The sequence below is a fragment of the Ciconia boyciana genome, chromosome 11, assembly GCF_034638445.1.
Source record: "Ciconia boyciana chromosome 11, ASM3463844v1, whole genome shotgun sequence".
In the NCBI taxonomy this organism is placed as follows: Eukaryota; Metazoa; Chordata; class Aves; order Ciconiiformes; family Ciconiidae; genus Ciconia; species Ciconia boyciana.
The window spans coordinates 9,514,375-9,533,181 of NC_132944.1; the positions used below are offsets into that span (position 1 = coordinate 9,514,375).

General features: G+C 41.1%; 1 protein-coding gene across 4 annotated transcripts in view; it reads right to left on the bottom strand.

The window, feature by feature from the left end:
- The window catches only part of GRM7 (glutamate metabotropic receptor 7), a 313,281-nt gene that overhangs the window by 16,703 nt on the left and 277,771 nt on the right, over positions 1-18,807 (bottom strand). For 2 of the 4 annotated variants that reach the window (XM_072876291.1, XM_072876292.1), the window contains exon 9: positions 15,618-15,864. In XM_072876291.1, the coding sequence (XP_072732392.1) occupies positions 15,618-15,864 (247 nt within the window). Of the gene's footprint in view, positions 1-9,799; positions 9,881-15,617; positions 15,889-18,807 lie in introns of those variants that run through there. The other 2 variants (XM_072876290.1, XM_072876293.1) reach the window with 2 other exon arrangements.

The window sequence follows — 18,807 nt, forward strand, 5'->3', positions numbered from 1 at the left end:
CACCCCAAAGTCAAAATACCTATTTTCATGAACAAAAGGATGCTCTCCTCTTTAATGTATCACCGTACATCACTGAAAGAGATGCACACATTTCCTTTCCTGAAGCCAATAAAGAGAAAAAAAAACCTGTGATGTTTTCCAGAGATGCTGGGTGTGAATGTGGTGCCCATTTTGCAATAAGAGAGAAACACTGAGAAAGGCTAATTTCTTATGTGCCATTTTTTTTATTTGCTGCTGCTTACTGGCCCCAAAAAACCAAACAAGCCCAGGCCCCTGCTGCACAAATATATTCTCTGTTTGCTATTTGTGTCAACATAAAACAATACCTATCTCATTTTACAGTATTATTTTATGTCAGTGACAAATGAATGTTCAGCTGTGTCTCATGCTCGTTTTACTCACATGCTCCTTCACTTCATCAGCACTGTCATTTCTGAGCGCTACACTGAAATTTTCTATGGGTTTGTTTTCCACAAGGTGACAAAATATATCAAGGCTTGGGCAAAATCACCAAAGATACACAACTGCACGCAGGGACCGGCTTGTATAACGTTATGACACCCATGCCTGTGTATTGCAGATGCAAATGAAATACCTTGACCAGAGGCGTGACAGCTATCAGGTAAATGTGGCTGTAACTGCTAGGCAGTTGCTAGGTTATGTTTGATTTTGTGACAGCCTTCATTCTTTTCTAATCCTGTTGACTGTAGCACACCTCGCCACACCGTGATTTTGTACCACTGAGGTTTTTTTTCTACTCTTGTCTATACAATCTATACAGATTGTATACTATCTGTATAGATTTCATCACAAATGTAAGCTACTCACTTCTAAACCAGATGTTAGATGTCCTTAAAAGAATTCAGTTCATTATCCTTTGCTCCCTGCAGTATGCAACAGCTGTTACGGTGCTGATGGCTATAAAACCATTGCATGGGAACCGAAGCAGAGCTTCTTCATAGATGTTTTAACTCAGCACAGAATTTTGGTTTTTTTTTAAATGAAAAAAAGGAAAAATTACACCTTGCTTTGACAAACAGGAAAATAAAATGTGTATCTGAAGGCATGTGTTACTGGCTTGCTGCTGGGCAGAGCTGACTAGGACGATGTGTGTAAGTGAAGAAATCCCTCCCCGCTACCACTGAGCTGAAGGTAAGCGGATTACAGCAGGGAATGGCCACCGAGCATCACATTTAAGCACAACCATTGCACTTCACAGTCCATTAGAAATATTTTCTTTCCCAGCATATTGCATCTCAAGCATGCACTGAAGGCCTTTCTCTTCTGTCCTGTCTGCATACCAAGCCCAAATATTTAACTGCACTGGGGCTTTTCCAGGCAGGCAGCAGAGCGAGATGGGGAGTACTCGGGGCTTATACCACGTGCACTGCCTCAGAAATCCATCTGCAGCGCCAGTTAGTGATGGCTGCTTGTCTATCTAACTGTTAATAACAATAATTTAATAACTGCAATTAACTGGTGGTAATAACCACAGGCAAACTAAAATGGCTGCAAAACAATTTTCTAGCGGTCAAAAATCACCAGCTGGGAATAAGATCAAGAAAATCTGCAAAGACTCTAAATTGTAAAACCTCAAATTTAGCTTGCGTACTACCTCAGAGGCCAAAACACAGTGCAGTTTAGCATACCCTTCCTTCAGTCTTTGACTTAAAGGCCGTTAGTTGTTCTCTCCTAAAATCCCTTTTCTAGCTACTTCCAGTCAAACTATCCACGCTTTCATCCTCAGTGGCCAGACAACGTTGTGTGTCTGAGTTTGTAAATCTGTCTTGGGCTTGGAAGATTCCTGACTATATCGAGTCAGGTTTTGCACCGGAGGTTACAGATCATGGCTGCTCTAGGGAACACTTTTGTTATAATTGTAGTAGCAATAACAATTAAAAGAGTACACATCCCAAAGGCTGCAAAATGCAATTGCAATGCTTCCTATTGCTTGGGTGGGGGAGAAAAGAAATACGACTCCAAATATTGCAATGTCCTAGCCTGGGACGATTCCAGTGATTTCAGTGAAATAAAGCTGAGAATGTCAAGTCTGATTTCATAATCCTACAACTCTTTATCTGAGTCACCTCATTAACACAGATGAGGATGTGAGTGCCTGTAAGAGACTACAGCAAGCGACCACGTGAGAACAGCATCAAGTGAGTCCTGTCAAGGTGACATTTACCCTGCTCGGGAGAAAGAGTCATTATAAATATATGGAAGACAAGAGAGCCAAAAGTCTTTGTCTTTTCCCTGATATTACAATTTATGAATTTGACAAATTCTCCCTGAGAGGATGTAAGGACTGATAAATTAGTCAAAGGGAGAACTCAGCACTACTAAGAGTTTATTAGGCAAAAAAAGTGAGAGAGGGACTGGTCCATGAGGTATAACAATATATGCAAAATTTACAGCTCACTCTTCTTCCAGATTTCCTAGGAAAAAAGATCACATAAAAAGACAAAGAGAAACAATTGAACAAAAGAGGAACACTAATATTAATATACTAATTAATACTCATTTGTGTCTCAAAGACATATATCTAGCTACCAAGCTTTTAATATCCAAAACACTTACAGCCATGAATAATGTTTTACCTAGTATTGTTCAAACATCAAACTCTAAGGTGATCATTTAAGCGCATAAAGAATTTCAGTTTTTAAAAAAAGAAACAGTCTGACACTTTCCTGCATGTTTACAAGTCTCGTATCATGTAAGTCATGAAAGGTGTGAGACAGTCTGCAAAATCATTAATATGGGAGCATGCAATTATGTGAATGTATTAAAGTGTATCATCAAAAGTAGTTATTTTGAGATGTAAAAAGAAAGTTACCCAATCCTCAAATGTTCAGACAGGAGAGGACCTGGCGCAGGCTCCAGGAGGAACCGTGCTGCACCTGGAGGCTGCAAACTCCCCACGGTCCCTTGGCATCTACTGGTTTGTTACTGGCACACTTAAGAGTTTTTCCAGCAAAATTTCCTGGCCATAAAATAATATTTTAAAAACCACAATAATCTCCTAAGTAGCTGGAGTCCGGCTATGCTTAACAAAGTCAAAAGGACGAAGATTTGGCTTCCCCTGACCTACCTTTAGGTCTCATCCAAGTAACAGTTGCAGAAAACTTATTTCTGAGAGGTTTTAAGTGAAACCTTGAAACAACACGTACTGCTCTCAGCCATACAAAGTGCTGTTATGGTTTGAAAATACATATATCCATTGTGAGGGATACCCTTCACAGTTTGAAATGTCATGAGAAGAGTCTAACCTTGCATTGCCAAGAGGGATAATTGCAACCCCCCTTGTATCACTCACAGGATGGTTAGGGAGAGAATAATTTCTGGCACTAGTTTGGCTGCTGGGCAACAGGATGCTGTCATGGATATATAAAACCTGAAGGAAAACATTGATTCAAATGGATATTGAGACCTTGAGAAACTGGTAAAAATTAAAATGCAAATTGGATGTGCAAATGCAAATGGAGGGGGGAGGAATTACATTCTCGGAACAAAAGTCCTGCTTTTTCCTTTTCTTAAAGGAGAAATCTGGAGACAGCAGCTGCCACGGCCCCATGCTGGTGGCTGCGGGGATGGGGTGCTGCTCTCCTGCCCCATGGGGAGGGCTCTGTTCTGCCCCGGAGCCCCTGGCCACGCCGGTGGTGAAGGGTCCGAGGAGAGCATGGGAAAGGGAACTCACCAAAACCAATGAATGTGTCAAAAACATCAAACAGCACATTTAAGTTTTACTCATCGCTCTTCAGAGCATACTGAACTGTATTTTCTTCCCAGCTTATTGGTCTTAAGGCACTTTAGGTCTCCATGTTTTAATCTCTTTAGAGCTTGTATCTGTATAAATCTTTTAGTTTAAAAAGTAAATAAGACAATATCAAACCAGCAAAATTGTACCGTGGAAAACAGGCATCATTATGGATATCCCTCGGTGTGTACAAAATTAAAGGTTGTTCAACTGTTCAACCTCATCAAATGTAGCTGGGCTATTGCTTGGAAAATATGTGCTACTGCATAAGTAATTCTGGAATAAATACTTACATGCCAGTCTCTGGCTTAAATTTGCAAAAGTACTGGAGTGCAAGGAGCCTAATGGTGCGTAGAAGGGACCTGTGTGCATCTCTTGATCCGTGTGTGTGCATTAGAGATGTGTCCCTAACAGGGAGCGACCACTGGGAAAGCAGCTCAGGAGAAAAAGTACATGGTGATTATAAGAAGAGGGAGAAAAAAAGCACCTCTGAACTGTAGAAAATGGAAAAGAAAAATATGCATCTATGGTTCATAGTGTGGCACAACAGCAAATTGTGTTTTATCTGCTTTATCAAACTACGTTATGCAAAGTTACATAAAAATAAGAGTTAATGTTCCTGAGGGGGAGCAATTGCAATACAGTCTGTTGCAAACACGTTTTTGCTAAAGCTTTAATAAGTGCCATCCGAGCAATGTTGAACAGTATTTCTGCAAGTCTCCTAAAAGAAACACAGCAAGTCTTGCCCTGGTCCTCCCCTTTAGATGACAGGGTAAGGGACTCACAGACTGCAGCATCTGGGACTGCGCCACAGGCAGGAGACCAGACACAGAGTACAACGCAGGGAAAGGCACCAGCCCCAATGCTGCAGCCACCTCGCCGCAATAAAATAAATATTCCCTCCATTTCCCATTTATTGCCTGGGCATAGAGTCATAGAGCGGTTTGGGTTGGAAAGGACCTTTAAAGGTCATCTAGTCCAACCCCCTGCCATGGGCAGGGCATGGTCATAGAATCATAGAATCATAGAATGGTTTGGGTTGGAAGGGATGTTTAAAGGTCATCTAGTCCAACCGCCCCGCAAGAACAGGGACATCTTCAACTAGATCAGGTTGCTCACAGCCCCGTCCAACCTGACCTTGAATGTTTCCAGGAATGGGGCATCTACCACCTCTCTGGGCAACCTGTTCATGGTCCTTTGCACCACGTCCAAAACAACTATAAAAAGCAGTTTAAGTATCAGTTAAGAACAGGGAAAATGCTCAGGTTTTGCAGTAAAAAGTAGCTGAAAACAAAACACAAAGCCGAGCTCCTGCAGAGGAATGGGACCAGCCAACTCCTAACCCTGAAATAAAATTTCTGTAGTTCAGACCACTCACGTTTTCTAACCTAGAGGAAACTGGGGGAAGTCTGTGCTCTTCAAGAACTGAGCCTTCCTCCAGGAGGGGGAGAGAAAACCAATTTTAACTGAAAAACATGCTAAAAAAGGAAGTGAATTTGTTTGTATATTTTATGCTTGAGCGCCTCCACTATTGCTTGAAATCCATTCTGCAGATGAAGTTCTACAGACCATGGCACAGAGGGTGCCACTGCAGCAGCTGCATTCTGTGGCTGGCGATGCCATGCCGTGCGGCGGAGGGGGATGCCATCGCTCCTGCAGCACTTCTTGCACAGACTGAGGGCAAGATCTGGGGCTCTGCACCCCCAGCAGCACCTGGGCAGTGCAGGGGTCACCCCCAACGTGACTCGTCCCATGATCAGCCAAATAAAGTGGAAACTACTGTGTCAATAAAATAATTTACAACTTGGGAAACAGGAAAATATGTATTAGGGACTAATTTGGGGTGTTGCACAAGCTTATTTGGAGGTATCTCTGTGCGATACTTTTACAATAAGCATATCATTGATAGAAGAAATTTATGATAAATGTTTAGTCTTTCAGTAAGCCATTCTAGAATAAAAATAGATGCAGTGAAGACCTATCAAAGTTTTTTGCTTATCAATTTTGACTGCAAATTCTCATTTCTTAGCAGTCTCCACTGAATAGAAAATCCTTCAAGTGAGGTTAAACACAGAGCACTTTCTCAGGATGAAACTGGCCAGATTTAAACCGAAAATGATGCTTCAATCCAGAAAATAATTATTCTATACCACATACTCTAAGGTGTGACAAGCTATGGAACGTCACACAATTTGGATCCAAAGCCTTCAAAGAGTTGCCCAGTCCCCAGAGATGCTGCTGCTGGATGGTGTAGGTGGTCCTGGGGGTGTCCCGGGGTCCCTGGGACTGTGCACAGGAGGAGGAGAGGCACGGAAAATCCTGGGCACTAGAGGGTAACTCGAACTATTTACCTCTTTCAACATAAGCCCAAGATCAGTCTGAAACCATGTCATGACTCACATCACAACAGCTTCATTATAGCATAATCTAAGTAATTGCATATATATTCTAGGAGAGATATGACCAAGAAACATAATGACTTCACATAACATGGTGCTGCACATACCTTACAAATGATCTCTACACTTTGCAATCACCATGGAAATTTCTCTGCATTACAGATCAAGCAAAAAATGACTTCAGTAAAGCAACTGAAAACCTTTTGGAAGCAGCACACTGTGCCCAGGCCCTGGCAGGAGAGCCCCTGCCTTGGACTGTGGCTGAGATACTGTCACTCCTAATATGACCATAATTGTTTAACAGCCTCAGTGGTATTAATGGCCTGCTCGGTATAAAAGCCAACCTTCCCAGCTCTGCCCTTGCAGAGAGGTACAATGATTGGCACTTTCAAATTAATTCAGTTAGTACTGGAGATCTACTCATTGCCCAAAGCAGTGCTCAGGACCAGCTTTGGGGAAACCCAAGCTGAATTCAAGAAGAATGCAAAGTTCAAGGATCTGCCAGCTGCAGTACAAAGTTCAGAAAACATTTCTGCTGAGCAGGTAGCTGCTCCTCTCTGTGTCCTTAACCCCTCTCAGCCGAGCACTGTGGCACATAGCTAAGGTGGAAAGGTCAGCTGCTGTTTTAAAATTTGAGACCAGAGCCTCAGCTAATATCAATCAACATTTCTTCTTCAAAGCAATGGGACCACTGTGGTTTAGACATACTCAGCATCTGGCCCAGATTGAGTCAAAGTCCACCAGAAAACACAGACAAGTGATAAAAGGTTGCTGATGAGTTGCAGTGTTTCACCATCATCCCTGCCAAAACAGCTTTAAGTGCTGAAGGACTACCAGCACCATCTTGTTGCAAAAAGCAACTGAAACAACAAGGCCCAGTAATAATAATCCAACCAAAAAAAGCAGAGGTACACTCTCCATTCAGCCTCTCCTTGACTGCTTTTATAAATATTATGGCAGACTTCAGAGCACAGCAAGCTCATGGGCATCACTTAGGTCCTTCCCAGAGCAAAAAAGTAACCCATGCCATGGTTTTCTTTGTCCTTCTTACGTGGAAGCGAATCCCTGTTAAGCAGTATGTATTATATACATGGCAAAGTGGTCAGTAACTCCAACGTGCTGAAGGGACACGCCCAAGAAAGCCACATAGTCTTTGCACCAGCTTAGAAAAAGAATTCACTGATGTTGGCATGAAGCGTCAGACTGCTACCCTCAAAACGTTATGGTCCTTGCTCATCAAGTCCAGAAGGCAGCAGAAGAGAGGAGCTGTCTTTCTGGGACTTACGTGATCCCATTCGCAATGCATGAGCATCTCACCATCATCATCCACAGGAGCACAAGGGTAAGGGAGCATGGCACCACTTGCTAGCCTTGCACTGGGAGGCTCTGAAAGCCCAAGGGACGGATCCAGGTCTTTCAGATATCACAAGCACTTTAGTCAACTGGACTGTCTTTTCCTCCTGACCTGTAAGCGTATTGCTTGGCGATGGGTCAGGAGAAAAGTGCTGCAGATACTTCTACAGTACCAAATGTGACTCTACAAAAGCATTTGGTGTTTCTTCGCCTTGTTCAGGTGATGGACAATTTTTTTCCCTGACCCACATACCATGTAGAGTTTTTCAAGCCTTGTATTTTCATCAGTCTCAACAGTAAAGAAGTCCTATTTGTCACTCATAGGAAACAATTTAAAAGCATTATAAATGCATCTCTCTGTGCATCGCATAGCAGAAATTGATGTAGTCAAGTAAGGGCTTAAGCACTGTGTTCATACCTACATACAAATATCTTACTAGCAAAACAAGTGTCAATTTACAACTAAGTTGATGTTTTCCTGATATCATTGCTTTGCTTTTAATACAGTATATTGTTTCTTGCTGTTTTTTGTTTTGTATTCCTGGAAGAACAAATCAAAACATAGCAACCAGAGCTACAGCAACCAGTCCAGCTGGAACAGAAACACTCATGGATGAGAAATGGAAAACAATACCTGATGCAGAAGAGCCCTGATGTGGGCAAGACCATCGCAAGCCCAAACCATCCTCGACTGTAGCATTTTTCATAGCTTGGTGTGGCCTAAATTTTTAAATCTGCCTAATGAATCTGAATGGCCAATCGCTTTTTATAGGACTTGGATGACAAAATTATTTGTGTGCCTTTGCAGAGAGCAATTCCTTACCTTATACAATAATGTTACATGGAAAAAATATTTTTTAGAAATCTGTGTGAGCTCCTAATTCTTTAAATTTTACATATTTTAAAAATTTAAATAAAAAAGTGATTTCTCCTGAGATTTAGGGTCTCTTCTATCTCCTTCCTATTCTTCGCATCTCCTTCCTTTGGCAATTTCATCTTCACAGTCACCCTTTACTCTTTCACATTTGATTTGCAATAATACTTTGAGTAGCCCCTTCTCCTCTCTGACTACTTTGTTATATTTCCCTTGACACCAGCCACCATCAGCCTTTCTGACTCTGGCCCTCTGGTGAGGCAGGTCATCCTGATGTTCATAAAGAGCTTCACACCTTAAATAAGGCTTTCTGCCTGAGCCTGTAAGTTAGAATAATGGGCATGATTCAAATACAATAAAAAGCAATTTGAACACTTCAGAAGAACTCGAGTTGAATTGAAACTGGAGCTGTGGCAATTTACACCAGCTAAAGATATTAGTACTTTTTTTCCTAGGACTCAGAGACTCAATTCAAGCAACGTTCCTACCTTTGCTGATGTAAGTTCTCACCTATTATAGATCAGCTAAACGTTTTGAAGGCTATATACAGCAATTTCTTCTAGCACCAAATGCACAGAACTGCAGCAACCAGGCCAGTACCTTTCATACCTGGGCAAAGCCCCAAAAGAGTGGGCAAAGCCATCTGAGCACACACATGGAATTGCAGATATGAGAAATATTTATTAATGGTTGTTAGTTATTTGTCACCAACATCAAATGCCTTCTCATTCCCCTAATTTCACTAGAAAAGCAGTAATTCCTGGCTGATGAAGTCACAAAAACGAAATTAGCTCACAAGATCACCACGTAGGCAGTCACAACACTCAGAGAAAGCCAGCCCTCAAAAATTGTTCACTCGTGGTTAATTCAGGAGTGGTCACTAGGATCACCCACGATGAAAAAAATATTTTGCAAAACTTTTTTTTGAGCCATTTAAAATTTTACTGTAAAGAAGATTGCTCATATGTTAGCAAACGTTATTTTTATGCTGCCAGGCAACCCTGCTGGTAAAGCTGCTAGAAATGACTCAGAAAACATTTTGTTAGTTGTCAGATCGGATTGCCATAATTAACTTTTGATTATTTGTTTGTTCCTTTTTTAAATTGTTATCAAATATCTACATCTTGATGGGCTCCACCTCCACTGGTGGGAAACAGAAGACCACCAGTCCCTTGTTTCGCTGGGGCACAGCACAGGGATTAAAATCACCCAAGTCCTGGGTCTCCCCTTTTCAAAGCAAGCCCTTCACATGGGAGCTTTTAGTAATGGATACGTGAACAATTTTTAAGTTAGATACTTGTTTTAACATAGCTGCACTACTGCACATTCCTCATTTATTTATGTATATAGCAATAATCATAATAATAATTTGAGAATAAAGTAATAAGAAGCTAGATTTTTCCTTACCTTTTTGGAAAGCAGGCAAAAGCTATACAGTAGGTGGAAGAGTGTACCAAGTAACAGATTTTTGAACACTCTTTCTTACTGGTGGTATGCAGTCTACAGGAAAAGTAAATACATTGGTATGTATAATACGTCTGTTCACAATAAACTCTTCAAATTTTGCCCTGTCATGGAGGCCATGACATTAATCCAACTCAAGAGCTCAGATCAGAGCAGCGATAGTGGAAAGCTGAGAGGCGCCACTATATGAAATTAACTCTGGGTTAGAAATAAATGAACCAGTTCACAGAAGTTCAGGTACCTCTGAACATGGGAGCAGCTGCTCAGAAAAGAGTAGGTCTGGTTGATTTTTTTTTCCTCTCCCCTGAACAAACTCTGAAACATTTTGCCTTTAGTTTAAGACTCCCCAGTCCTTTCTCACCCATGCAGTCAATCTCAGGTTCCTCAGCATCATCGACAACCATTTTAGTTTCTTCAGAAAGATGTAATAGGCGACATCATGTCAGTGATGTTAAGGACAAACAGGAATGAATACACAAACACACCAGGGCACAGCATGGGAGCATTTGCACAGTGGTGTCTGCATGTCTGTCGAAGACAGGAGATGCTTGTGTTCCACATACGCTATCCACAGTTTACTGATGGGAACCCACAAAGTCAGTGTCTATTCTCAACGCATGGAGAAAAACGAGGATGGACACACACTGCTCTCGCTGCCGTTGCAATAGAGAGGAGCTGACAGCACACAGGAAAGCACTGCTTTGAAATGGAAACATGCAAATGATGCCTGGTCTGTTTGGGGACAACGAGCAGCAATTGCACTTCACTACTGAAAACTGAATCGACTGCCAAGTTAGTTCTACTTAGTGTTACATAAAGGAGAAAGAGAAAAAGTCATCTTGCCCTCAAAGCACCTACTAACTTAAAAGTGCACAAACTTATAACCCTATTGAAAATTAGACCCTTATAAGGTTTTAGACCTTAAAGTTTTCTGGCTAGGCCAGGGTGACAGACCTTTCTTTTGCCACTTCTCAACAAATCTCAGTTAAACTCCTTGGGGAAAGCAGTCTCCTCCCACGAGCTGCTCTTTCTTTCCAACAGTTGTTTGTCACTTCGATGCACTTGGTCTTTGCCACAGAGATGCTGCATGCCTCCTGTTCAATACTGTATAGTACTGGGCTACTCTGCAATACTCATCTTGATCTCAGAGCTTTATAAATAGAACAGAGAAAAGCCAAAAAAAAGGGGGGGTAAACTTGACCACACCCATTCTCATAGACTGAGATTTTTCCCACGAGACTGGAAATGGGGACACTGGAAGACCAACACTCTCTGTGCTGCCAAGTCCTGAAAGACCCTACCCCAATTCCTGCAAAAAAGCATCTTGCCAGAAGAGCTGCTCCCAGGAAGCACTGGGCAGTTCGGCTTCCTTCTCATGGCTGCTTCAAGAGGGAAATGCATGAAAGCAAACACCCTTCCAGTAAGTTCTGCTTGTCCAGCCTGTGAGAAGCACAACCTCCTCATTACCAAACAACCGAGACGCTGATTTCCATGTTTCTGTATTTGGTAAAGCCGTGAATTAAAGAAAGTTGCTAAGGAAAAGGAGCAATTACATGTAAATCTCAATGTAAGTTAAGTATGGGTTGGAGGTTCAAATGTTTTCCTCATAGTCTGACACTCTGCTCTTGCAGCAGAAACACAAGCAGACAACCGAGCAGAAACACTCACTATCTGTTCAACTTTGAACTTGATGAGAAGCATCTTCTCAAACAGTGTGAAATTCAACCAAAGACACGAGAGCAGAATGAACTCATTACACGGATGAAAGCTGCTGTGCACCAAATTCTGCTCGTCTGAATCAGATGCAAACATGTATTAGCAGGAAAAAGCTGTTGAATGAGTAAAACGTGCACATACCAGATGGCAAACTGGAATGATTAAGAGAGTTTTCGTAAGTAACGCAGTTTTAAATTGAAAAGCTTGGCCTTAATATGTCTCATTCAGCACGAAAGCCCTCCCAGGACATGGCTGGGGAGCTCAACTTGTGAAATTTCTTGCTTTCCATATATCCTAAATAAAAAGTTGCAACACAGTGAGTCTCTATTCCTCCTGATAGGTGGGATATAAGATCACTGCGTTTCAAGTAATTTTCCTCCCATGTTAATGCAGTTTCTTCTTTTATACTCACACTAAAACTCCAGTGCTTGAGCCCAGGTCTCCTAAGTGCCCTGCACATTTTTTCTGAGCTCAGATTCCTGCAGATCACCCACATGATGCTCAGCGCTACTGCTGAGGACCACCTGCTCTTAGGAAGCCACTCGGGTAATTTATAGGCCTTCCAGTTTTACATGCACATCTTCAGTTCATTAGGCATTCTTTTAAAGTTTACTAAATCATAGAGGTTTTTTTCAAGGCTATTTTTCTGTAAAAACATCCACATTTTGCTTTTGGTTTTGACTCTGGCATGTAAATAGGACAGGTCACAAATTTGGGCTTAGGCACCACATTCCCCAATGTTTGGAGGTACATGAATCCCATGCTGGCGGCTCAGTGTTAATTGGTTCTTAGGAGATATGAAATATTTGTGTATTTTCAATAGAAATGGCAACTCCAGTCTCCAGTACGTGAGCAAGCCATGAACAGCAGCATCACCAGGAAATACAATAGAAAATCAAACTGGAAAACCCAACTGTACTTTTGCACTTAGGAGAAAACACTTGGTAGCTAAGCCAGTTCTGCATCTAAGCTAGCTTTGCACAGTGCTGATGAGTCTCAGACTCATCCTTTAATCCCCTTCAATTAATTTACTCCCAGCCTGACGGAGCGAGTTCCAGAGGAGCCTGGCACAGAACTGACAACCAGGACTTCCCATCCCTGTGCTCCTCAGAGCAGCAGGTCTCAACCAGGAAGGCACCTGCTGCAGCTGCCCACCTCCCCTCTGCCTCTGTAGGTAATTGTTAGCAATCGTTAGTGGTTCGAAACCAATTTAAAAGGAGAGACACTGAAAATACATTATTTTGGGGTTTTTTTGAAGAAAGATATTTGAGATGGAAAAAGACGCTCACAGCATTGATGCAAACATCTGGGGCAATTTTTGTTCACATTTCCTATTTTCCAATTGGTAAAATTCTGAAAATTTCCCCATCCACTGCATAAAATATTTTTTGAAGTTAAATCGCTATGAAAACATCAAACCCTTATTTATTTATTGAGACCATATTCAAATTTTCACTGAAAATGTGGGGAGTTTGCTTGGATGGCATTGCTTTTTTTGAGCTTATTAATATGTTTTCAATTTTTCCACCTAAAAATGGAACTCTCAACATTTTTTTTAAGCAAAATATTCGAATTAAAGAAAAAAGAAACTCAATTCAGGTATTCAATGAATTACTTGTATAGATATACATGCTGAATGTTGCCTGATTAGGGGGTTGATTGACAACCTATTGAATGCTATAGGAAAGCTCCCATTAACTGTAGTAGTAGCTCACACTGGGACTAAATGTACCCAAATACTTTAAGTACAGCGGTAGTTTATTTCATTTGATTTTCTAATAGTTTTTATTAACACACATATCCAGGGAATGAAATAGTAGTAGTAGATGCAGCTGATAATATGAACAGATGGTACTATACATATAAATAATTAAAAGATTCAGAAGAAAATTTATTTTCCGAACCATAAAAAATTTAAAAGCCCAGTACTTGGAGAAAGACATATAAATTAATACTATTGCACATCTCCTGACTGGTTAGGTTGAACAAACAAATTTATGTGCTTTAGAATCCTACAAGTAAGCAAATGAATTCACAGAAAGCATTTTCCCTTCACGCACACTAATTTTGAATTTGTGAGGGTTTCATTCCCAGTGGACTTTACCCCAGCTTTAAATCAGTGTTAACAAAACCAGGATGAAGACTGGATGCTTACGGCAGAAAGTGGTACCTCTCGGCAAGCAGGGGGATTCTGTCCCTTACTTCTCCCGCCTCCTAAAAACATATTCTAGTATATAGTCCTGGATGAAAAAAATTTGTATTTTACCAGGAATATGGCGGGTTAAGTGAGCAATATTTCTTTTTAATAAACATATCTCCTTCCCAGGGAAAAATCTGACTGTTCTTTGGCAGGGGGAGAATATTCTCAGAAGTCTGAAAACAGCAATAAGATGCAGCACGGGAGAATGAGACCAGGAGGGGAAACCTAGAGTAGGAAACCCGCAAGCTGTAGTTCCCACAGGGGTCTACTCTGTTTCTACATTGAACATTTCATCATCAGAACTTTTATATTTTTCTTGTTGTTCAAGTCTTTGAGTGGAAATTTTTAGATTTTTACTTTTCTGGAGGAGAAACTAATTCCAACCCATTTGACCAGAACAGCAATTAGTGAAATGCAGTTCAGCAGCACACACTCACCCGCCCTTCCCCAGCTGTCTTTCAAAACCCTCCCCTTTCCTCCTCCCCTTCCTCTCCCTCCATCCTCAAGGCCTGTTCCGACCTGGCCGTCTCAGGCAGCAATGCTGCCCGAACAGCTCGAGGAGCAGCCGGAGTTTGCACGCTGGAGGGTTCGACCTCAGTAGCAGCAGCAGCATCACAGCGAGGAGTAGATTTAGAGCCCAGAGGCAGCGGAAGGCGTTCCTTCACTGTGGCCAATGTGACCTAACAGAAATTTGACTTGGCAGAGGACTCTGCAACTCTTACTCTTGCTGGGTAATACTCTAACGCAGGAAATAAATATATTTCCTCTTGCAGTGAGGGCTCTGTTCAGTATGACTGGAGGAGGCATAATATGGTCCTTAATTTACGAGAAGCATTTCCTTACTGTCTTATGTCAGAATGATAGTTCAGGTAGTTCAGACAGTTCAGTTTCCAAAGACAAATTTTGTTTTTCCAGTTAGAATATATTTTGTATACCTGCATGATAAGACATCAGAGAAAAATACTCAAGGGGTGAATAAAGGGAGGAAAAGTGCTGTGTCAATAATTTTCTGGCTGTTTTCACTTTGCTTTGACAGCAGAGTTTCTGCTTTGAGGCAGATATTCAGATGGCAGTTAATAGACAAGAAGTGGCAGGGATTTCAGCAGCAAATGGATGAACGGATCATGGGCAAGGAAAGGGCATTTCTCCACATTCAGATCTGTTTTTCATAAAAACTGCAGACATGTCTAAACCTTTCCAATATGCTACAAAGTTGTGCAGCTGTCTCCTTCCTCAACTCCTTCCAGATTCAAATGCAAATCAAATTTGATGGCCTCAGTATGTAATTTTGTGCTACAGTATACCATGCTATGCACATTAAGGAAACTGGAAGCATCTTTTCGATCTATTTTCCTTTTAAATCAGTGGCAAGATTTGCATTCACTTTTATAGGACCGGATAAAATCCTTAAATGGGAATCTTCAAGGATGGTGAGATTTTTGTAAAGAAACTGCAAGAAACAAAATTATAACTCAGGTTAGGAGAGTTACCAATGAATTTGGCCTTTGTCCCTCCGTTCATTCTGGAAACTGTACCTGCCAGGGTTAGGAAGGTTTGAGTTTGACACAGGCTGAAGGGTCTGATACTGAAGGATGCTGCTGATTTCTCACTCACAGAGGAGGGAAAGGAGGAGGAGTTACTCACAGCTAGCAAACATTTTGAAAGGAGTTGCTGCCAACAGGCACAACTCAAAAAGTGAGGAGGAAATAGAGAATTTAAAAAATTATATATATGTGTGAGACATCAAAAATCTTTAACTGAGAAGACCAAATAAGACGAAGACCCTAAACCTCAGATATTGGTCAATGTCTCCAAAACCCCCAGCCAGCCAACGAACAGAAGATCAGCAGTACTTACTGTTTGGGTCTACGTTCTCACACAGCTCTGTTTTGGCTTCGCCGTTAGGCCTGTCGCTGGGCTTGTGCGAGAGCCGTGACGACATGGTCGCTGCTGTGACCACAGCCTTGAAGCTGCGTTTCCGTTTCTGGACGTTTAGCTCAGGGTGGAAGATGATGATGTACACCTTCGGCATGTAAAGCATCCCCAGGGCCACTGAAGCACTTAAGTTCATGGATATTGTAAGTGTGGTAGTTTGTATGTAGAGCTAGGAGACACAACACATGAGACACTATTACAAATAAGATGACTGGGAAGCAGGCTGTAGTACTTCAAACATTAAGTAACCATTTAAAAGCATTTTTTTAATGAGTTTGCAACCAAAGATGAATGAGCTGAGACCTTTGCACTGCAAACCACCATGAGATCCAACACACATCAGCTACCTGTGGTATCAACAGCCTCTTCGGAGGCTCAATGCTAGAAACTTTCAGTGTCCTTAACAACATAATTTCTACTGTCTGCTTATGGTATAGCTTCCGTTTGTTTATTTAAAGAGTGAAGATCAGATTTGGATTGAAATAATGCTGGTATAAATTTAAATTTAGGTCTACTGTAAGTTGTAGAAGAGGAACTATAATAACACAGGTTAGTAAAAAAATCTTATTTCTTTAAAAATGTGAGGAAGGTGGGATTTTTTTGTTTTTACTATACTTTAATGCTCTACAATTCATTGAAATAACTTTGCAGAGAGTACACAATGATTTGTGTGCTTGTGACATTCAGCTATGAAAAAATAGTATATATGCAAGTCAGAGAACAGGTACTGCCATGAGATGAGTATTCAAAGAAACCATAAGGATTTAAAAACATACTCTGCAAATATACAGGGGTGGAAAAGCTTTTTTTTTTCTTTTTTTTTTAAATTATATTTTCAGAGGATACACTTAATAGATAAACCAGAACAAGCCCTGTGACTTAAGAGGATCAGGCACAGTTAAAAGTTAAAAAGCACAGAGGCAGCACAGTACAGGTGTGAGGGAGTTGAAGAGGGAGCAAAGTCTCTGCGGATCCTCTTAAAAAATTAAATATATGGTAAATGCATATAAATGGAAAAATCATTACACATTGAGGGTGATTTCTTCAGAGCACTATTTCCTCTTCTCCTCCTATTCAGTGCTAATCAGTCTGAATTTCTGATGGAAAAACTCCATGAATAAATATAATGGCAGAGTAAAATGCTGACTGTGCCCAAGTATTTCCAAATTCCCATAGTTAGAAAAATATGACTGTCTCCAGACTTGCTAGTTATATCTACATAACAGTTGCTATTATAGTGATTAAGACCACCACTGGAAGCAATAAAATGCCTTACAGAAAACATTTAAAAATGTGCTGTGCCTGGATGTGTCTCCATACAGATGCACACAAGCAAAAACTAAAGTGCTTTCTCAGTTTCTATTTACTCATTATCAGAAGGAAATGACACTGATGTTGTCAGAAATTTTGCCAAAGTCAGGACACTGGGACATAACCAATCTCATCCTGTGAAAAGATACGCTGGGCCAAGCTACACCATTCGAGGCTGGGAGGGAGCCCAAGGGGTCACCTCGTCTAAAACCCTGCCCCAAGAAAAAGCCATTTACACCAGAACTACTTCTGACAGATCACCCTGTCTACCCATGTCCTAAAACCATCCTCTGATGGAAGTTTCACAGCCTCCTAACCAAACTCTTGCAGAGTGCTCAGGTCTCCAAAACATTCGGTCTGTACCTGAATGAAGCTGCTAATTGTCCTCTCCTGGCGGAACGAAGAGCAAGTGGCCACCACGCCCTCTGTTACTTTCTTTTATATATTTAAATAGTTACTGTCTTTTGGAGAACTTTTAAAGTGAAGTATGGTACCATGGTGCCCCTTGGTCTTTGGCAGATAACGTGGCAATTTCTCCCAACTTCAGCCACTGGGAAGACCTCAGGCCCTTCTGCCCTTCTGTCTCCCCCTAACCTGGACACTGCTGTTGACCTGCTGCTTCACCGAGATGCGGTGCTCCAAGCCGATGTGGTGCTCTACTGAAGCCTCCTTGCTGGAGGATTATTTTCTGAATTTATCTTATAGCACTGCTGTCAAACACAATGTTTATTTTTCTCAGTCAGGTAGTGTTGTTGCCTGCTGCTCTTCACTGCAGAGTTACCACCTGGCTGGTTATTCCTCACCTTATACCTTGCAGCTGAATGTTCTTCTCTATACTTTTACTTCTATGTACATAAGCACTATGTCTATTTATCTTATAAGAACATTTAAAAGATAAGACAGTTCACAAAGCATTTGCTTCCTTGGAGCTGATCCTCCTTTCAGTTATGTTCACATAAATCAGCTGTAACTCAGTTGGGGTCGAGTGCATTGCACTGATATGAGTAACACAGACTTAAATATTTATTAATGAAATTCAATAGGTCTTTGAAAATTGGAAATGAAATATATGAAATATAACATTTAAGGGCTGCAGGATAAACAGGAAGATACCCTCCTTCTCTTCAAAGTGTTTGTAACTTATTACCAACTTTTATCCTTTTCTAAGTAAGGTCATCATTATTTCTATTTTATACAGGGCTCCTGCAATTGCTGTAGGAGCTGCAGGTACCAACGCCTCTAAAGGCCAGGAAGATGCTGTGGACAGCATCCTTGACAAATTACATTACACCTAGCGACTGTCTGTTTCTCAGCTCTGTATTCAGACCACACCTCTCTCTGCTAATACTTGGGAAGAAAGCTTGCTTAATAATGTCTGCTGTCCTTCTGGTTTAGTCTGAAAAGGATGTGGCTCTGTACCACGTGTTTAATAAGAATTACCTCTGTTTCTATATACAGGATATGTAACTAAACCTGACAGGCACTGAATATCTATTAAGCAGTATTACTGAATGAGATCTACATTTCTAGAAGGTTAGAAAAGATCTATGTCAGTGAAGAGCTCTGTCACAAATCCAGAAGATGTATCGGTGCTTCAGAGCGGTGTTTTGTTCAGCAGCTATCTCAAATGGCTTGAACTCACAGAAAGTCTGTTCAAGTAGCCATATGGTGAAAAATGCATGGTAATGCTTTGCAACTAACTCTTGATTCACTTTCCTAGAGAACATAAAAATCTTTATACAGAAAGCAGGAATTTGGACCACGAGGCAAAAAATTAAAAAGAAAAAAAAAAGGAAAAAAA